At 39.9% G+C, this 20,373-nt stretch overlaps 3 protein-coding genes and 1 non-coding gene across 7 annotated transcripts; 3 read left to right on the top strand and 1 right to left on the bottom strand.

The window, feature by feature from the left end:
* Positions 1 to 4,495: 4,495 nt before the first annotated feature.
* On the bottom strand, positions 4,496 to 14,746 carry LOC112293218 (enhancer of polycomb-like protein 1). 2 transcript variants are annotated; one of them, XM_090256884.1, is made up of 14 exons: positions 14,168 to 14,746; positions 13,814 to 13,949; positions 13,344 to 13,446; positions 12,831 to 12,969; positions 12,556 to 12,621; positions 12,159 to 12,197; positions 11,436 to 11,516; positions 11,101 to 11,148; positions 10,678 to 10,728; positions 10,235 to 10,312; positions 9,756 to 9,983; positions 7,186 to 9,546; positions 6,086 to 7,064; positions 4,496 to 5,939 (listed from the first exon to the last, which is right to left on the bottom strand). In XM_090256884.1, the coding sequence occupies exons 1-12, from the start codon at positions 14,318 to 14,320 to the stop codon at positions 9,268 to 9,270; spliced, it is 1,401 nt and encodes a 466-aa protein (XP_090113010.1). In that variant the 5' UTR covers positions 14,321 to 14,746; the 3' UTR covers positions 4,496 to 5,939; positions 6,086 to 7,064; positions 7,186 to 9,267. The 2 variants fall into 2 exon arrangements, with proteins under 2 accessions (XP_090113010.1, XP_024398175.1); XM_024542407.3 differs by having other exon boundaries at positions 4,496 to 7,064.
* On the top strand, positions 5,672 to 9,062 carry LOC112293217 (uncharacterized). 2 transcript variants are annotated; one of them, XM_024542406.3, is made up of 6 exons: positions 5,672 to 5,968; positions 6,070 to 6,790; positions 6,898 to 7,074; positions 7,253 to 8,177; positions 8,278 to 8,353; positions 8,436 to 9,062. In XM_024542406.3, exons 1-6 carry the CDS (start codon positions 5,672 to 5,674, stop codon positions 8,670 to 8,672), a joined length of 2,433 nt encoding a protein of 810 aa, XP_024398174.1. In that variant the 3' UTR covers positions 8,673 to 9,062. The 2 variants fall into 2 exon arrangements, with proteins under 2 accessions (XP_024398174.1, XP_024398172.1); XM_024542404.3 differs by having other exon boundaries at positions 7,250 to 8,177.
* Positions 14,747 to 16,037: 1,291 nt separating the features above from the next.
* Positions 16,038 to 18,198, top strand: LOC112293186 (putative GPI-anchored protein At3g06035). Of its 2 annotated transcripts, none has more exons than XM_024542354.3 (3): positions 16,038 to 16,299; positions 16,574 to 16,707; positions 17,441 to 18,198. In XM_024542354.3, exons 2-3 carry the CDS (start codon positions 16,617 to 16,619, stop codon positions 17,968 to 17,970), a joined length of 621 nt encoding a protein of 206 aa, XP_024398122.1. In that variant the 5' UTR covers positions 16,038 to 16,299; positions 16,574 to 16,616; the 3' UTR covers positions 17,971 to 18,198. The 2 variants fall into 2 exon arrangements, with proteins under 2 accessions (XP_024398122.1, XP_024398121.1); XM_024542353.3 differs by lacking the exon at positions 16,038 to 16,299 and adding an exon at positions 16,344 to 16,402.
* A 1,410-nt stretch (positions 18,199 to 19,608) lies between these two features.
* Positions 19,609 to 19,702, top strand: LOC112293969 (small nucleolar RNA snR60/Z15/Z230/Z193/J17). The gene has a single exon (XR_002973187.1). It is a non-coding gene; the product is annotated as a small nucleolar RNA snR60/Z15/Z230/Z193/J17 (small nucleolar RNA).
* The last annotated feature ends 671 nt before the right edge of the window (positions 19,703 to 20,373 follow it).

Below are 20,373 nucleotides of genomic sequence, written 5' to 3'. Positions count from 1 at the left end.
TAAACAACTACAAAAGTACACTAACACAATGATCAAAATCCTATGACACTGGTAGATAGGTAAGAGTATTCAGAGGAAACCAAAGTAAACCATTAACATACACATTCCAAATTCTAATGAGTTGTGCACAGAAAATAAACAAGAATATGTTCAACTTAGGCAATGACAGACCAGAAGGCATCTATATTGCATAAATAAATCATTTGTAATGTACAAGTTGGTCTTTACTGTACCAACTTCTACTACTTTCTAATGTGAATCTTTTACCATGAATATGATTTCATGAATTATGCTTCTTCTTTGTTCTTACACAAGTTTTTATTTTATAAAAATGTAAATTCAACCAAAATACATTTAAGACGCTCATTAATCTTGTTGTTACTTCATTTTATATTTTAGAACTATCTCAATGAAAAGGGAAATATTATTAATAAAAGACCCAAAAAAAAAAAAAAAAAAAAAACAAATCATTGTGTTAGATTCTTATTCCATGAAATGTGGTAACACAAAAGTGGAGAAGAAAAAGAATATTCTGCAAGATGAAGTGAATTTGTACACAAGTTACTGGAAAGGATTTTGATAGGAATGAAATGATTTAGCAATTTCATTGTATGTACAATCTTTCTCATTTTTTAAAACATCCTTAATCTTCAGCTAAAAACTTGAATTCCAATGACTACTAAGATGTTAAAAAAACAGTTTCATGCATAAACCAATGAAGTTGGAGAGTTCATACTGAGCTAGTAAGACTAGTGACTGATTAAATATTCCCTTAAGCCTGGATACTGAAACAGTATACAACCATTGCTTTTGAGTCCACACAAAATTGTGGATGCACAAGAGTGTGAAACTCAAGTTGATATGTGGAGCCCTAATAATGTTGTAATTATGGGCAGGCCCCGAATATTAAGTTAGAGAAGCTTTTAGCAGAGGTTTATGAGCCATGAATGCAGTCTCTCACACTGAGTTGAGCCTTTTGAGGACCTTTGATGGAGGATGGGCATGGAATTCCACAGGAGAACCACAGAACCCAGGAGCCATTTGCCATTGAAAATGTGTACTATATATATATATATATATATATATTCATATTCATATAGGTATAGTATGTAAAAATTAAAAAATTGAATGCAAATACTTGCTGTGAACACCATGTGTCAACTCGACAGCAAAAGCACATCATCATCAAATCCTGCAACACCCCAAAAGCAGCAAGAAATGGCTGCCTGGCAATTAGTGCTTGTGATTAATTAAATGATGGGTGAAGTGGCGGTATTACAAGGTTTGCCATCATCATGTTCTTGAAATTTTTATTATAAAGATTTAAATGATTATTTTCTTGAAAAATATCATGTTTTTGACAATGCCACTTGTTGTAAGTGAGATTTTGCTTGTGATTATATATTTTTTATTTTAGGGTTTTTAATGTGATATTCTTTAGAATCAAGCTTAATTAAAATATTTTTTCGTATATATATATATTTATCTATTTATTTATTTAGAGGAATATTAAGTCAATCTTTCTAAATCTAAAATTGACCTACCACACTGGCAATAAAAATACTTAAAGTCTCAAACATCCAAGGCTCTTCTTTGTTGCCATAAACAATATCTACTAAGTACTGGTGTTTTACAAGTAGGATGACGTCTAAAGTTTTTTTTGCTTCAATTAAAAATATATATACTTTATTTGGAGAACCTCTAATACAAAGAAATTGGAGCCGCCCAAAACAAGCTTTGAAGTAACTTCAATTTGCAAAGTTATGTAATTGGTCAATTTCGTATTTATCATTTTTTTATTCATGTTATAATTTAATAGCTTAAATGCTTTTAAGCAGAGCAATAACTTTTTTTTAATATACAATGCATATTACACACAAAATTAACATAATTTAAAGTGTAAACTTTAAATTAAATGAATTGATCATTTAAACAATTGACTCTTTAATCTATTCTTATTTTTTAAAATATATATATATATATATATATATATAATTTTAGTTTTTATAATTTTAATAAATCAACTTTTAATATAGAAATAATAATATAAAAGAGCTTATGGAATTTAAATTAAAGGTAAAAAATATTATATTCTCTTTAATAATATATATATATATATATATATTAAAAACTTACTAGGTACTTATTCCTTTATATATTATGTAGATACCTCTTTTCTCTTTCTCTCCCCCACTCCTCTATTGTGCTACACCAACAATGTACAATTGCTACAAGTTTTTTAATAAGTTGGATACTAATCAGGTTTAAAAGTACAAAAAAAACAATATGAATATAACAACAATGTACAATACAAGAATATTAGCAATTAAAAGCTAAAAAAGTAAATAAATAAAAAATGTATCTACATAGCAGGTTTGCTAATTAGTCACTTTTTATTATTATTATTATTATTATTTTCTTTGATTAGATTTTGTGTTGCTAATATTATTGTATTCTTGATTTTTGTTGTCTATATACCTTTTCAACTTCATTAATGTCCAATTTATCAAAAGTATTATATTAATGGTATATTATTAGTATATCCTAGAGAGAGAAGATTTGTCTATGCATTAAAAGGATAAAAGAAGATATTTACCTAGTGGTGCCCAACAACAACATAATTTTGTGACAACACAAGTATAGATAGTCCAGTATTACTTCAATTTTAGATGATTATAAATTATATTTAGATTTTTTTGGTCACTTGACATCTTTAAAAGTATTAATTGATTAGACATCCTACCATCTTTATTAAAAATATAATTTCTTAGATTTATTCTAATATCAAAGAAATTAGAATCTTAAGAAAATATAGAAAGATGACTTTGAAGTTTTTTTAATAAATATTTTTATCTTTTCTCAGACATAATGAAAATCCAAAAAAAACTATAAGTTAGAAAGTAAAATATAATAATAAAAGAAAGAAATTTTAGATCCCTATAAAATATTCTAATTATAAATAATTTTAAATACGAAATACAATATTTATGTATAATATAACTGAAATATATTAGATTTATTTTTTTAAATAGATTAAATTTTTTTTGTAAGAAATTGTTTTTTTGCATTTATAAAGAATAAATAAATACAAGATTTACATTTTCTTTATTAATTATATTATAATTAAATAAATAAATAATATAAAAAAATTAGAGTTTACAATTTATTATTTTATGTAGACATGTTTAAAAAAAATATAATAAATATTTCATTCTGAAAACAGATTTAAAAGATACTGAATATTTTATATTATAAGATAGCTATAGGAATAAAGTGAAATAATTTTTTATTATAAAAATATAAAAGATTATAAATAAAATAAATGATTTTTTAAACATGAAATTTACTTATTTATTTGAGATTTTTTTAAAAAATTCTCTTATTTGATCTAAACTTGAATCCATCACTACAAGCTCCATTGGTTTTTTTATGGAAATTGTGTTATTTTCTAATGTTCAAATAAAAGCATGATATTAGTAGTGGTAATTAGTCCTTTGTGTTAACTATTAGAATTTAGTTTTACTTCTTCTTCTTTTGAAAATGCTTCTTATAAAAATTTAAGATAATTTACTTCCGACACATCTATAAGTATTTAAATTTTTTTATTTTTTGTTTATTTAACTCTAACATATTAATGTCATTGGATCTAATATACATTATTTATATTCTAATTCTACTACGATTCTTTTTAGTCTTATAATTCAACATTCCCTGTTTATTTATTTATTCATAATTGTTCTCATGTGACACCAGGTTTTATTAACAACCTTGTATATGGGCATCATTTTATCAAATTATGTTGTTTGATTAGATATTTTCAACTGTTTTATTTTCATTTTGAAGAAAATTTTAATTTCATGTGATTCTTATTTAATACTATTGTCTACTGGAATTAATGAAAATAATCTAGTTTAGGATGTTTTTACCCTTGCAAGTATGCACATTTATGATTTTTTACATGACAGGATGTGTTTCATTATAGTTTCAAACAATGTCACATGACACAGTGCATCTAATTGTCATACTGCCTTAATCAAACAACTATCATTCAAACCACAAATTCATTATCATCCACAAAAACAAAGACATATCATTTACTGTGGACATCACTTCAAAGCATTTCAAATTGAGTTAAGCTAATTAAAAAAAAAAAAAAAAAAAAAAAAAAAAAACGACCATGAGATGAAATTTCAAAACCATGAAACAAATATAAGCACGCGCACACCCATACAATCATCCACACTTCAACTAAAAGGACGCATTACTTCAATATACATTTTCATTACAAACAATTGATTTTACACTTATTAAGTACAACACTTGGGAGCTAGAATTTGGTGCACCATTGCCTCAAAACACCACCAAAGAGCACGTTAGATGCTATTTCAGAACATGACCTTCTATCGATATATACTGTTATATATATATATATATATATATATGCATATATACATATAGATATAAAAATACATGCACACACACACAAACGAACAGGTAGAAATAAGTTGTTTAATCTGGTTAAGGAAGGGCCAGAAATACAGAGTGGAGAGCAGGAATTAACACCAGTCAGCGAGAACGTCTCCCTAATCTCATCAATCTCGGCAGACCACACACGCTCTAATCCCCACTACTAGCACTGATCACTGCATCGAGCCACACGGTGCACGGCGGGCTGGTGGGCAGGTGAACGATCGATCGATCGATCCATGGATCAGACCCGTCGACGATGCCCAGACGGTCCCCTGGCAGAGGCAGCCACCGCTGCGATCAAGCTGCTGAGAATAGCGCCACCATCCCCCGGCCCAGGTGCATCGAAGCATCCACTCCCTCATCACGCTCCGATTCTCTTGCAGTCCGTGTAAAAATACCCGACGATCGTCCGACTCGATGTCCGTGTAAAAATACCCCGCCCATCGTACCTCCACTGCCTCCCCCGATCCATCCCCAGCTCGCTTTGGAGCGAATCGTCTGGTGTGCCCATCGTCGGCGAGTTTTTCTCCCAGCACGATGCGTTTAATCCGTTAGGTGGGTTCCATGTTGCTGGTCTCAGCTCCTTGCTTAGACGTGCGGGTTTGTGTGCAGGAGCCAAGCGTGTCGCAGTCCCTCGTTCAAAGTCTTTAGACTGGTGGACTGTGCAGTGGAGAGTGTCGAAGTAGGACCGGCTTCTGGATTCTGGTCTGATGGTTGTCGGAATGTGAGCGTTTCGTTGTGCTTAAATGAGTTTTCGATTATCGAGTTCCCGGTGGAGATCGTTTGATGAACTGGAGTGAAGCGACGTGCTAGCAATGCCAGTGCCCATATGTCCCTGCAGTATCCGTGTCCGATCCAACTACTCCTAGAAGCAGAGGAGATAGTTGTAATTACTGTAGACGAGGGTGTCTAGAGGACAAGAACAAGCTTGAGGGATGGTGAGTTGATTGTGTTCAGAGGCTTGAGGAAGCGACTGTCACGGAGATTGCGAAGGTGCTTGCGGTTTTAGGTTTTGTGGTAGCTGCTTGGTGACTTCCACATCTGGACTTGCGGAGGCTTTGGGTTCAGCGTAGAGTGTGATACTCTCAGTGGCCCACGTAACCAGAGTTGTAAGCGCGCGGTCGTTATCGCAATGGAATCCATCGTCGCAAGCTGTTAGACATTTGAAATCTGGTTCTAGCTCAGAAAGGGACTGAACAGAATGGCTGTCCCCACACCACCGGAGCTGATAGCATTGTCCATCCCGCGGTTCTCGACGTTTCGACACTCCCTGATACCACTGCCTGCTAGTATCAAGCAAGAGCTCAGAGATCGTAGTCCAAAATCTGTAATTTCCGACATGCGCTTTATTAGTCCAGGATCGTCGTCTTCAAGTAGCGCCGAGCGTCGTACTATCTCAGATCTGCCAAACTCCATCAAGAGCCAACCTGGGCGTGGGCGAAGTCTCCGCCTCTCCGACGAAGCCGACCCTGATCCCATTTCTCAAGAGCTTGGTAAGGTAAGTAATAGAACGAAGCCTTGCGATAAATGTGGCAGTAAATTTGCGGACATCTATGTACCAGCTCATTTTTCTGAGAAATTCACATGTTTGTGCAACAGCCTGGGAATTCCTTACCACTAGTGTCAATGGTAAAAGATACATCACATGTGTCGGCACTGGAAACTCCCAATTCAGCTGTTCTTATTGCAAACAAGCGAGGGGGTGACAAGTCGAAAACCAGAGTCCCTTCTGCTACGACTGTGAAAGCGACTGTGGCGTCGTCATTGCCAACAGCCCTAATCGTCTTAGCCGAACGCGCCGGCAGTGGTCCCAGAACTGTTCAGAGCCCTAGCCCACGTTCTTCAGCTGGGCTACGGGATGATCTAAACTCCAGGGCAACAGATCGTGCAATCTGGACAAGACCAACTCGAGATGTAAACGCAAATGGCAGAAGATCCTATCGAACGCCCACTGTAGCATCAAAGTCTGCTGCTGAAGTTGAGGATCGCGCCTATCAACTCAGTGAATCGTCAGATTCATCGAGGTCTTCCATCAGACCTAACAAAACAAAATCCGAAACCGAACCTCAACCTAGAAATCTTAAAATCCGGCCCACATTTTCCGGGGAGCTTACTTGGAATGGGAAAATGCTAGAAAGAGTAGATTCTACTAAGAGGAGGTCTGTAGGTCAAGGTGTAGCTGTCAACCGTCCTGCAACTTCCTCTCCAGGCTGCCAAGAGAAACCGAGGGCAGGTTCCAGAAACCATACCCATAATGGGTCCTCCATAAGTCCGACAGTTAAGAAAAGGGAGGAATCTGTCAGCCCTGCAACCTCCACAGGTATAGGATTGCACACCGACTATTGCGAAATCTTTCAGTGTTAAGAACACTTGTTTATTTGTTGTGTAACTTTGAGATCTTAAGTGCGGCTATATGGCGACATGCAGATGTACCAGTGCGGCTCCGCACTCAGCGCCCATTCTTGTCTGGTCCGATCGTGGGGAGTATGATTCCAAAGCCTCCTCCATCCAAATGGGACGACGCTGAGAAATGGATCGTAAGCCCTGGTCGCAGCGAGAACCCGGCGAAGCCTCACTACCGGTCGTTGCAAAGCCTTTTGACAAGTAAGCATAGTCTCTTAGAGGATGGTCTGGTGACATGCTTCACAAGCATATCTAACAGTAAGATATGATAATGAATGAAATGCAAATAGAAAATGAAATCAAGAAATGTACCTCCTTTGTGCCTTCGCATGTGAAGATTTATGTTATGTTGTTGACAGTCGTATTTTGATTGTAGCAGGCAGAAGACATTCAATTACAATCGGGCAGAGTTTACGCTCAAAGCATGGAACGGGTAGTCCCGACTCTGCAGGCCCTACAAGGGATAGCGCATATCCGCAATTTAAGAATGCATTTCCAAATGCTGGCGAAGTCGAAGGTGGTACGAAGCACACCTCTTCTCAAAAGAAGCAATCTAAAGCGCTGTTCGGTGACTTTACAAGAAGGTTTGATCCATCTCCGAAAAATACTCGCGCACTCGACCGTAAACAAGAACATGTGAGGAGAGAATCTGGTGGTCAGGGAGGAGAGTCGTCTTCGAGAGACACTCAAATCAAAGCCCCTGTAAATGACAAGCTTACGGAGTTGAACTTGGAGATGCCTTCTTCAGCACATAAACCGGTGTCAAGCGAAGAGCCTTCTATTGTTAAACTGGAAATTTCACATTCGGCATCAAAGGTATCACTAGACGGCAAATCTACGACGCATTCACATTCAGCTTCAATGAGAGAGCCCAGCGCAGCGTCCGTGGCAGCAGAGTCTATCATAAATCGTAACCCAGCAAGCTGCAAGGGCATTTCCACCCAGATAATTCCCGGCGAAGGCCACAAGAATCCAATCTCTTCATCATCCGTAAGCGGGTTTACAATCTCCCCCACTCGGCACAATACCCCTGCAGGAAGGCGAGCATCTTCGCTCGGAACCATTCCCGGGTTAATTGATGTGCTTGAGCTTCAGACCGGCCACATAGCGAAACTGGAGCTAAGAAAACTAACTGGTGACGATCAACCTACTCTAGACAGAGGACATGCCTGGACTACTCGCGAGGAGGAAGAACTCGAGACCGCTGCAAGTTTGCGTGAAGACCCAGAAGTCCTTGAGAGAGACCAGTTGACTGCCAAAGCTGCCACATGGGAAGACGCTGAACAAGAAAAATGCTTAGCCAGGTTACTCTCCATTCCTTCCGGTTATGCTTCAAGCCCCTTAGTCTATTGATAAAGCAGCCAACTCTTATGAATTGTTGACTAAATCGCCTCAAATTGGCAGGTACAAGGAGGCTAAGATTAAGGTTTGGGAAGAGCTCCAAAGAGCCCAAGCTGAAGCCGAGATGAAGAGTACAGAGGTACAGCCTACTTCATAAGCTAACTGCTGCATTGAACTCCTCGGACACACATTGAAATTCTAACATGAATCTAACCTTACAGGTAAAGGTTGAGAAGATACTCGCCCATGCCACCGAGAAGATGAAAGCCAGACTGGCGTTTGCAGCCAAAAAGGCCGCTGAAATGAGAGCCGCTGCCAAAGTAGCCCATAACGATCGGGCTTCCAAAGCAGCAGAGAGGGCGGAGCTGATGCGCAAAACGGGCAGGTATTCTCCAAGCCCTCTGTCCGCCCTCCGGTGCTGCTTCCGAGGTTCCATGACAACCCCTTCCACATTGTAAAACTATTGTCAGTGGATCGTCAACGCCTCAGTTTTCTCCTGCAACCTCTTACCACTATTCTGGTCATAATTCTGAGATGAATCTGGCCATATAATGGACAATGTGAGAGTTGGGCGCCAGCACATAGCCATCCATCCATTTTATTGCTTGTTCTCATATAGGATGACATCTTGAAGTGAGGATCGGTCAATTGTGAGAAGGTTATGAGTTGAAACCTTCCCGATTGCGGTGCTCTTCAGCATATGGTCCTCACAAGGTCGTTTACCTTCAGTTTAGTACCTAGTAGCAGTTCATTTAATTCTACCAATGTAGAGTCATTCTATAACAAATGTACTTTTGCCTCCAACTTATACATGTAATCCCTACTAGCACCTGCATTGATCCTTGTAATTTGTGATTTCATAATTAGTATCGCTCTTGTGCAAATGGCATGTAAAGATGGGGATGGGAATAAAATAAGGATTTCAAATAGTCCTGTAATGGGCCGTGCAATAGGTACAGGAGAGTAACATGCCTGCTGAATCACATTTCGTAGCATTTCTACTTTGAAGTGATGTTCTGCAGCAGAACGTAAGATTCTGTTCAGTCTTGTAAATTACACCTGCCTCGAGGGCCACACAGGCCGAAATTTATCCATTGTTGTCGTAACTGGCTTCGACATGGGGTGATGGTTGTGAATACCTGCTGGTAGTTGATTGAAAGGATTCCACCGATCAAACACAAGTCGGCCTCCACGACCAATTCTACCGGGAAAGGGAAATGGTACTGGTCTAGAGTTTTCATCTGTGAACATTATCCCTGCACTTTCTAATTTCCCGAAACTTAAAGGCTTTGTGAATAAGAGCGTAGGTTCCAGATGTTCCAACGCCTTTACCTGCAAAGCAAGGGAAGTAGAATAAATAGTGATTCTCTACACATGTTGTGGAGGAGGTGCACACTCCAGAAATCAGAGCAGCAGTTCAGAGATGAACACGTATTGCTTGAACGCGTTTCCTGAATGAATCTCGTAAATGCAACCTGCAATGTTGCTTCATTAAGATAATCACAGTTGATGATATTCTTACAGGGAGAATGTGAACTTACCCCGCCTTTCCAACGACTACGTGCAGGGGGGAATCTTGGCCTTCGTCTTGGAATGCGAACTTCTCGTTCTTCGCCGATAGCGGTGCCATGATGATTCGGGATTGCCCGACCTCTTCCAATGAGATAATCTGCTCTAAACAAAACGCGATGCGCATCCTCGACACCACCAATCCTGTTGGACAGAGGACTTCCGTCCTCTTCCATCCTCCCCGCATCATGTTGTACAAACTGTGATGCACGCAGTAATTTACCCAAACATGTTACAGATATCAAAATTGATAATCCAACAACCTAACATTGAAAAGTTTGTATTCACAGAATTTACATAATCTGGGGCATTTCGTTAAGCCATACTTCAAGTAGACACATATGGTCCGTCCGATTTCTCAGAAAATGGAATACTCAATACGAAAGGAGACATCATAAGGAAGTGCTCAAGTTCAGAGCTTGAGTCAGGAAATAGAGGAAGCATGACCTACCGGTGCAACCTTCAACTGCAGCGCTATTCTTTGAATGTTGGCTTCGACCTGCACAAGCTCTCGCTTTTTCTTCTCCCTCTGAATAGTAGCGTTAAGATCATCAGCACTAAAGCACATCAAACATCGACGTGTTTACAAAACAATGCTCAATTGATAACATTTAGCACAATCTCAACATTTACAAGTTCAACACGGGGTCTACTATGAATAACCCGTGAGAATTCGATTGGTGAATCACAATTAGCTAGGATTTAACGAGGGACTAACACGGGTATATCAAAGAAGTGCTCAAAAACGCCATCAGGTGTTTATGGCAACATATCATGGGAAATGCATTGCAGGTTCCTAGAGAAAATTAGCACTTGGTAGCCATAATCATAGAATATTGATGTCAATCTAGCACAAGTTCAGCAACAGACATGCGATCACTTTTGAAGCTATACCTCCTGTATCAGACGCAAAATTTCTCTGGTCTGCTCTAAATGATGACGAACCTGGCCCAGCCAATCATATCCATACCACCAAGACGTGAGTCTTCTAGAAGAAGTTCCTGTATCAAGTTACCTTGGGAGTAATCTCATCACTATAATAAGTAGTACTAAAATCAAAAAGAACAGGCAACCCATCGACATCAAGCAGAAATCTACCACATATCTGTCCGTTGGCTAAAGTATGAGGTGTAGAACACGACATCTAAAAGGCCACAGATACTTCATCACTTTTCGAATGCAGGTACTAGCACCGCATCTGCTGCATAAAAATTCGCATTCCGAACATACTGAACCATTATTTTCCTGCCTCTGCCCTACAACCTACAGTGAAAATTATTCAATAAAAAATACCAGAGAATGGAACGCGATACAAACCTGGCGGAGCTTTTCATATGACTGTTTATCATTCTCACGTCTTTGCATCTGCGTGGCATGTAACTTGATACAGTCAAAATCATTCTGCCATATGTTGCGTTGACCTATACTCAATTTAATCATAAGTAAGGACTGTAAAACTTGATTTTTCATTCCGTGGTGAGTCTCAGAACTTTGACACTGCTCACTACGATTAAAAACACGGCTTTAGCAGAAACCACAACAAAAGAACTAAAAATGAGACCACCACAGAACATCTCGAGAGTGGGAAACTATGCAAATCCAAAACAAATATGTTGTTCAACGGGACAAGTACAGCCAGATGAAGTCCTTACACGCCGAGTATGCGGCCGGTGAATCTTCTCCCTGGGCCTGAACACGTTGAATGGACTTGGGTCGTTCACTGCAGGAGCAGGCTGTAAAACATGGAACACACTATTAATTATTGTAAGTTAGGCATGTTAAAACTAGCTGGTAAGTCATGTAGTACATGCGCAATAGTACATACTGATTAATCCAAGATTGAAGGGTGCACCGAAAATGAACCACGAAAGATATGTGGTAATGAAGTTAGGAACCATATTCAAAATGACAAAACTAAAAACTTCCCAACGAAACGTTTAATAACAACACATCAGCCTTAGAAGTAGCCGGATCCCAAAAAATTCTCTACAGTGAAATCTGCCTAAAAGAGAATTGATTTGAATATCTTGAAAGTAAGGCGCAAAAGTTTTTGACACTCCTAAACATAGCATGCAGGCCACATATTTATCAAATCATCATTCAAATCAAATTTTCAAAGGTTGAAACCTGTAAATTCATGTGAAGAAACAATTAAAATGATGATTGTTATCATGCCCGAATAAGTCACTTTAAAAACAACTCTAAACAAAAATCACAAGTCCCAAATAGTAACACATCTTACTTATAACTAATACCTTCCGTCTTTCAGAAGTTAAACTTTCTCTAGGTAGTAGCTCTCATAATGCGAGAATATCCAGTAAAGAAAATGAAATTACAGAATTGCAGATGTGGTCGGAACAAGGAGGAAAGTGCACCTGTAGACGCCGAAGAATGGGCTTCTGCAAGCATTCTCGCTGAGACAGCGAGCAACAAACCGTGTCAGATATCAGTGACAAATATGCTAAAATATGATATCCTAATCATGCTTCCTGGATAACATCATTTAACATATAGGTGTAGAAAACAAACAAGTATTGCACATACCAAAGTACTGACAGTGTGCTTTCATTTGATCCAGAAAAAATCATTCAAGCCCTAAAAGTTACTTAGCCTTCTATTGGTAACGTTAAGTACAAATCAAACACCCACGAGAACGATAAACAATAATGTCCCTTTGCAAGATGAATATGAAGCATCTGCACACCGGTTCGGTTTGATGTAAATCACATCGAGAAAATTCAATGAGTCAAGTACGAGGTGAAAGATCTTAACCTTTCTCTTCCAATGTTCGAACACAGCTCCAATCACAGAGTGCCAGTTTGATAGTCCTTCTAACACCTGCATTCGAGCTGCACCACTATTACTCCACATAGTTTGAAATTGAACCCGCTCAATGTAGGTTTGTTAATTCCAGAAGAGTTAACATAAGCCATCACCTACAACAAGTCAGTGTCCAATCATGACAGGATTGTAACAAATTAAGCAGCCCTTGATTCAAAGAGATTATCACAAAATTTATAGAAAATGTAGTTGGCAAGTGAGAAGACCTCATTTGCATCCTCCTTGCTGAGTACAACAGGTACGGGTACTCCATGCACAGGTCCTACAGACCCTGGTCTGTCCTTATCCCTCTGCGGCCTTCTGTGGTGATCAGCGATCTCCAACTTGTACAGCATCGTTTCTAACCTACATGAGAACAGCCACCAAATAATCGTTAGGGAAAAGATTGTAAAATTATGTACAAAATAAAATAAAATAAATAATAACATTAAAATCGACTAATGTGTGTCTGTTCCAGAAGCGCAACAAAGTCAGAAATATGAGATTAATAACCTGCAGGTAGAACTTATACACTCGTACTCCTTTGGTCACGTGCTAACTTTACAGGTAAGCAATATACAGGAGCACGATTGCCGCTCAAATCCAATGGTTTTATTTGTAATTTTCCTATTCTCATCGGTATGAACATGAACTCATCCTTCAAGCGATCATTAAGAAGAGCTAAAATGCCCGAAAACGAAGGGAAGGACAACATTAAAGCGAGGATATGAGGGGATTACTTTTCATCAGATATGACGTTGCATTCCGCGTTGAAATTGTCAAGCCAGTGCTCATCATCATCATCCAAGTCATATTCACAATATTGCGCATTCTCATTTCTGGCTGCGGAGACGAACATTGTTCATCCAAATAGCAAAGTGTCACGAATCATTCAGTAATAAATGTTTCTAAGACCATTAAAGCCTGTCTCCGAATTGTGCGATCCGCTATGCAAATTGTCGTGTTTAGTTAATCTAGCTAGTTTGCAAGAAGTGCAGATCAAATAACAACAGGTTCTAGATGGTTTTGCACCTGAAGCAAATGACCAGGCACCTTGAGCATCCGGATCCAAGCTTCTGATGTAACAAGTAATTAACTGGTTGTAAAACAAAATGCAAGAGCTGAAACTTCTCGAAACCCTAAAATGACTCCAATTGGATGTCATCCATTCAAAACACCGGAACAAGTCGGTGATTTGAGCTGCACTTACCAGGCCTTGCTCGTATGTATGACTGAGGCTGTACGAAAGTCCGTGTGTAGTCCTTTTCGTAGCTATTCACTACCATAAACCGCGGAGTCGGAATTTCGGAACCCACAGCGGCTTTCTTCGCAGGAGACGTCAAGACCTGATTCTTCCATCCAACACGAATGAAAGGGATAAGGACCGGTCAGAAACCCAACCACAGGGACAAGAGTTGGGAAGAATGACCAGCAACTCAACGCCAGGATTCCAATCCCCCGCGACAGCAATCCAACTATCAAACCTCAACAACCCCACAGCAAACACGACCAAAACTTCCACACAAACAGTCAAGACACACAGCACAAACCCCAAAAACCCCACCGCTTCGGCAGCCTCGGCATCCTTGACCGCGGGGGAACTGCTAGAATTCGCCCCTCGCACGAACTCATCCCCATCAAGCTCCTGCCGCGACGTCACAATCGACAACTTCTTGTTGATATCCAAGGGCCGCGGCCGAAACGACAAACGTTTCATGACGGCAGCAGTGCCAGAACCCCAAAACCCACGAGACGATCAAGGAATGAGAGATCACGCTGCAGAAGAAGAGGAGCAAATCGCTACTCTAATTCATTCCCCACCCAAAACCAACCTCTGCCCCTCGGCCACCTCCTCCTCTTCCTCGTCGTCGTCGTCGTCTACTACTTAGATTATTGTCATGGCCTGTCAGCCCCTGCCGCATGCTACAGTGCCTGCCTCTCTCACTCACTCTCTCACAAGAGAATCCCTTCTTCTTCTTCTGCCCTCAAGCTCCTCTTCTCGCCCTCACTCCCTCTCTTCCTGCCGTACTTTCTTCCTGCCGTACTTTCTTCCTTCCTTCCTTCCTTGCTTGTATTGTATTGTGTTGCTGGTATATTATTACACTTTTACTACTGCTGCAATGCTCGCTCTCTCGCTCGCTCGTGAGATGATGCAGCGTCGGAATGTGATGCTCCGCATGCGCTGTGCTGTGGCATCGTCGTCGCTGTTCCCTACAGGAGACAGAGGCCCGACCCCGATCATGGGGTTATATATGCAAGTTTGGGGACGGGCTTGCATGCCCTTCCCCCTTATCCCACGCTCCCCCTTCGCTATGCTACTAACTTGCTTGTGTGCTTAGCTCCCTGATTAGATAGTTAGTTCACTTCACTTCCCTTATTTAGTTAGTTACGCATCGCCTGGTTTGATTACTGTTCCCATTCGTTTTGTTGCATCTGCCTGTGGGTTTCCTTGTTTTTGATTTTTGTTTGTAAATGTTGTTGTTGTTGTTTTTATTTATTTACTTATTTATTTATTTAAGTGGGATTGATTTTCTTGGAATCGAGTTTGTGTCCTTGGATGTGGAGTTGTGTGGATGTAGTTTGAACTAATGAATTCATCTATGTGTGTATGTATGTATGTATAATGAGTCATTTTAAAAATAATATACAGTCCTATAGAAACCATAAAAAGTAATAAAAAAATATAAAAATGAAAAATAAACATCAATTAAACACACACACACACACACACCATATATAGGACTGTAGATTAATGTTTGGTTTACAAAGTAGCACATAGACATTGTCATACACACAAATATTCTTAAGCATTATTTGTCTGTTTACAAATGAAAATTTGTTTTGTCTTGTACTCAAATCAATATATAAGCATGAGTTGACAAAAATATTTTATTTTTATTATATGTATTTATATATAGTTCCATGACTGCATAAGAAAACATTTTGATGAATTATATTTACGGTAGGTTTATGATCCATTACAGAATGTCACATGTAATGTTAATCAAAACCTATATTACTTATGAAATGATTAAAATAAGTTAAAAAGTAGTAGACTCAATGTACATCAAAATATAAAATAAATGTTTAAGAGTACTCATCCCCTTAAACTTGTGAGTATTCTGAATTGTTCATACGGAAAACACATCTTACAGGTATGTAAATTATTTCATCATCTGCAACGAAACAATCAACAAGTAATTTACAGACTCTGATTATCTATGCTTGATGAAGCACAAAAAGAGTATATGCATTTTACACTGTAATAAAAATAAATAAAAAATAATAAAAAACTCATCTAACAGCTTAATGAGAAACTTCGTCAGGGGTGCGGGAATAGGACCACATACGGGGATGGGTACGCGCGCTTAAAACCGAGACAAACCTAGCTAGTAAATAGCTGCATTCACACTGTAGTCACCACACTTCAGCGACCTCCGTCACGGCAGACGCAAAAGCAAAGTCCCAGAAGCGCAGAATTGCAGCGAGTGACGAGCGAGAATTCGTCGTGTGGGGTATTGATTTGGGGATCTATAGACGCAGAAGCATAGAGATCATCGCATGTCGATATTGCGGAGAATAATACAGGCACCAAACTAGCCATTGATCGATGACAAACCACAGCTTTTGTGGCCTTTACGACAGCAACTGTTGTTGCCTGACAGGCGCAATAATGTGAGAGCTGCCATAATGCAGGTATACCATCGCCATCCTCTCCCATCCGAAGTGCTCCCTTTGCTCTTGTTGCTTCTCTCGCTGCTGTCATGGTTGTGAAGCCCTTCTTGCATCGAGGCAAAAGGTTGGCCGTGTGCATTGGATGAGCTTGAGTTTGGTTCGTTTCCTTGCAGGCTGTTTGTGAGTTTCGAAAGTGTATGCCTTATTTTGTGATTGCAGTCTTGTGGGTTTTGAAGAGGGGCTTCCCATAGCTGATTTCTCGCATGAAGAGTTGAGTTCCTGTCTTTTGGGTTAGTGCTTGGTCTGTCTCAGCGCAGCCTCTTTGAAGGGAAGCGTCGATGGCGTCTTGGGGTGGGGCAGCAATGGCACGGATGCTCTTGTGCTGCTGCTGCTGTGCGCTTCTCATCCAGTCTGGTCTTGGCGCCGATGGTAAGTTCTTTGATCTGCTCAGTATTTCTCTGCTAGTTTTGAGCTGCGATCTTGCCTATCGAAGCGTTTCTTTCTTTGTGTTAAGTTGTGCATGTATCGTTCTTGGGTCAGTATTTGAGGTCACTCTGTGTTAGTGTAGTTTCCTTAGTTTTGAAATAGTTGCTGCACTTAAGGAAACAGCTGGGAGTGATGGAATCGAAGTATACGATAATGATAGACCCTGTTCGTAAGACGCTTATGAGAAGCCAATAGAATTGCCTCTACCTCCGCGGTTGTATTGTTTTCTGTTGTTGGATTTTCAATGAGGTGTCTTCTGGTTTGAAGCCCGTTGCCTGCAATTTAACAAGAAAATGAAACAGTCGATATTAATCTGTAGAAATGAAACGTTTCACTAATTTCGAGTTTGTCCTGGAGATGGCGCTTGTGCTCTAAGATCACTGCTTATTAGCTGCTTCATTTACTGTGACGATTATTCATTACGGTTCGTGCGATTTTTTCAATATGATTTGGTCGTCTTGGAAACCTGGATGCGAGCTCTTGATAGGAGACTCTTTGCTTTCGTTCTTTAGAAAACGTAGTTCAATGTGGACTAGATTCCAACCTTCTAATACTTGAAGTCGTATAACCCGATTAGGGGAATCTCAACTCTAATGTGAAACCAAGATCTAGTTGGGTGATCTGCATTTACGACTCCCGGTACTGATCTAAACCTTGGCATTGCGTATGTGAGCAGCGAATGCTGCGTTTTTGAGCAACATCAACGAATACCGTTTGTCCCAGGGTTTACCAGCCTTCGGCACAAATGCAGGTGCATCTTGTGTTGCACGACAAGTGGCGGAGAAATTCCGAGGCACTTCGTGCACCAACTCTACGGGCACTGACACGGTCGATGGTCAAGAGCCACAATTTGACGACGCATTACTGAAGAAGTGCAACTTGCAGCTTGTGAATGTTAAAGACGGGTTTATAGGTCCATCTTGCGTGCCGGCTGGAATCAGTGCAGCTGATGCTCCTAAGGTTGCCGCAATCAACATCACCAAGTCTCAATATGCAGAATTGAATGATACAAAATATGTTTCTGCAGGGGCCGGGTCAGTGGACAACGCATGGTTTGTAATGGTGCTTGCGACCAACGCGAGCGAAGGAAACTTTATAAACCAGGATTTGGACCCATCCTCAGCTTTTGCTCTGCGTGTTAGTTTAGCTCCAATCGCAGTCATAATCTATGTTGTGTCGACCATGGCACTAGGATGTGCTTTCTAAGCCATCTTCATTTCTCATAGGTTTGAAGGGGAAGGGCTTAGGTCAATGAGGTACTTGCAGAGCATCACTTCATGTGATTAGAATTAAGACCCGATTGAGGAGGTACTGTTTTTTTGAAGGTTTTCAAACTGTTTGTCGTGTGTCAGGCATTCCTACTCAACTTTCGGTTTTGGGTAGAATTTATATCGTCCATTTTTAATCTGCAAATAGAGTTCGCTTTTCGAGCAATCACTCCGTTACGCCCTTTTGCACATCTGATGACCTAATGTAGGTGAACATTGACTATGCGATTACGAAATCATCAGCAAGACAACAACAGATACGCCACAAGTGGATGTCAGCTACGAAACAAAACTTACCGTAACATGAAAATTCATACCATTTTCAGTAGGATGAAGAATCAGCTGAATATGTACTTCTCATATCCAAATGTGCACACTCCAACCTAGAGGTTCACTTCAGTCGTGCCCATGTAGTAAACCCTTAGGTCACCACCACAAAAGACCACAGGTCAGAATCTAAATGGAGCCGAGGAGAACGAAGTCTTCCTCGGCGCTGTGTAACGAACAGAATCCATCTCACGAACTAGAACCCATCTGGAAACCCTAAATCCCAGTCACTTGTATAAAGTCCTGCTCCTCCTTCACAGTACTCATCTTCTTGTGAGTGCTGTATTCGGCGCCGAATACTTTTGTGGTGTCCTGATGGTTGCGCCTGCACATACTGTTGAATGTATGTTCATTTGCAGTCCAGTGCAATAGCTGGTTGGGTCGACACGATGCAGTCTTTCCCTCAGCGCAAGCATCGACTGACTTGCGGGCAGTGTGTCTAGTAGGATTACTGACCTTTAAGGGGTTTGCATAGTTTCTTGTGGTCTTCTTGACGATTCCGGGGCTATATCTACGTGAGCCGGCTTTGCTAGTTAGGTCAAGCTCCTGAAAGCTACCGAAGAGTGACGTGATGCTTATAGCCCTACGATTTCGAACTATAACAGCGATGGGGTTACGTACATACACTACAATTTCAAAAAGACTAGTTGGGTAACGTAATAGTGTATAACTGAGTGATTTTTACGGTGTCAGGTCCCCCTCTGGCATGTGTCAGAAGACACTCATACATGTTCTGCAGTTCATCTGATATGCTTGGTATTCAGATGTTGTCAAGTTTAGGGTTTTGATACTGCAACACTTCTTTATTGATCAACGAGATACAACCTTCACGGTCAATCTTGTATTGCCCGTGTTTTTTATTTCTCTCGAAGAGTGATGCAAGGTTATAATTCTTGTGCTTTGTTTTAGGCTCAGGATTCGCTCTTATGCTACATTTTAGGGCTATCCCTCAACGGAGTCGTAACTGTGTTTGACGGGCACTCTGTGGGTTACGTAGTAGTTGTCTCCTCTTTGATGGCTTTGTATTGCTGGATAGTGTTCACTGATGAAAAAGGCTCCTGCAACATGCTTGCAATGAGTATCTACCATGATTCTCTAGGACCGAACTGCCTTCCTTCTGAGATATACAAAACTTTCAAGGTCGTTGATGATCAATCAATTATGGTATGTCGGAATTACATTGACGACCACAAAATTTGACTAGGACGAGCTGAGGCCTTGTTGAGACATTGTTGAAGTCTTGTGGTAATTCAGGCGGGTGATGTTTAGCATAGTTCACATGAGCCGGACTGCGGCGCTGATTAATCTAGAAATTAGTCTTTCGCTCCTATCTGACGCCTGTCTAACCACTGATCAGTTATTATCTATTACTATGCGCACAGTCTGCCCCATACCGAGTCTGCAGCAGTCTTCCCTTTCATGGAGGAACTACTGCCGCATGGGGCACAAATTGACGCTCACTAGAAGATGATGGAAAGGTTCTCATTTCTTTTCCTCCATATATGCGAGCTATATCTTCTCTGAATCAAATGTGAACTTTACAGGGTTCCCAGAAAGACCTTATGGACCAAAGACGGAAGTCACTAACAATTCATGAATTGCTTTTAGGAAACTCAATGGTAAATCAATACATGATTCAGTCCATTAAAGAAATCTAGCTCAATGAGCCACCTTGTTCTCAAGAATGAACACTATTACCCAAGTCCATACACCATCAAAACCAGTGAACATTTAATCCCAGAATCTCATAATGGTGTAAATCACAGATGGCATTCATGAATGGAAAAAGGTCCAGAGAAGAATCAGAAAACCTATATTAACTGCACTAATAACGCTTAGTGCATCAACTTCTCAATCTGAGCAAAATTGCATGTGATCTGTTAAACCTTAACTTCCAAGCGGATAGAAGTGATGGAATAAACTAACATATTCTACCACATTCTTTCTGTAAACCAGCAGTAATGCCGAGCAGTATAGATTAATGCACTTCTCTTCAGTGAGAGGAATGTCGTCA

Source organism: Physcomitrium patens, chromosome 16 (assembly GCF_059467195.1).
Source record: "Physcomitrium patens ecotype Gransden chromosome 16, ASM5946719v1, whole genome shotgun sequence".
Classification (NCBI taxonomy): domain Eukaryota; kingdom Viridiplantae; phylum Streptophyta; class Bryopsida; order Funariales; family Funariaceae; genus Physcomitrium; species Physcomitrium patens.
This window is presented reverse-complemented; position numbering and strand designations above follow the sequence as displayed.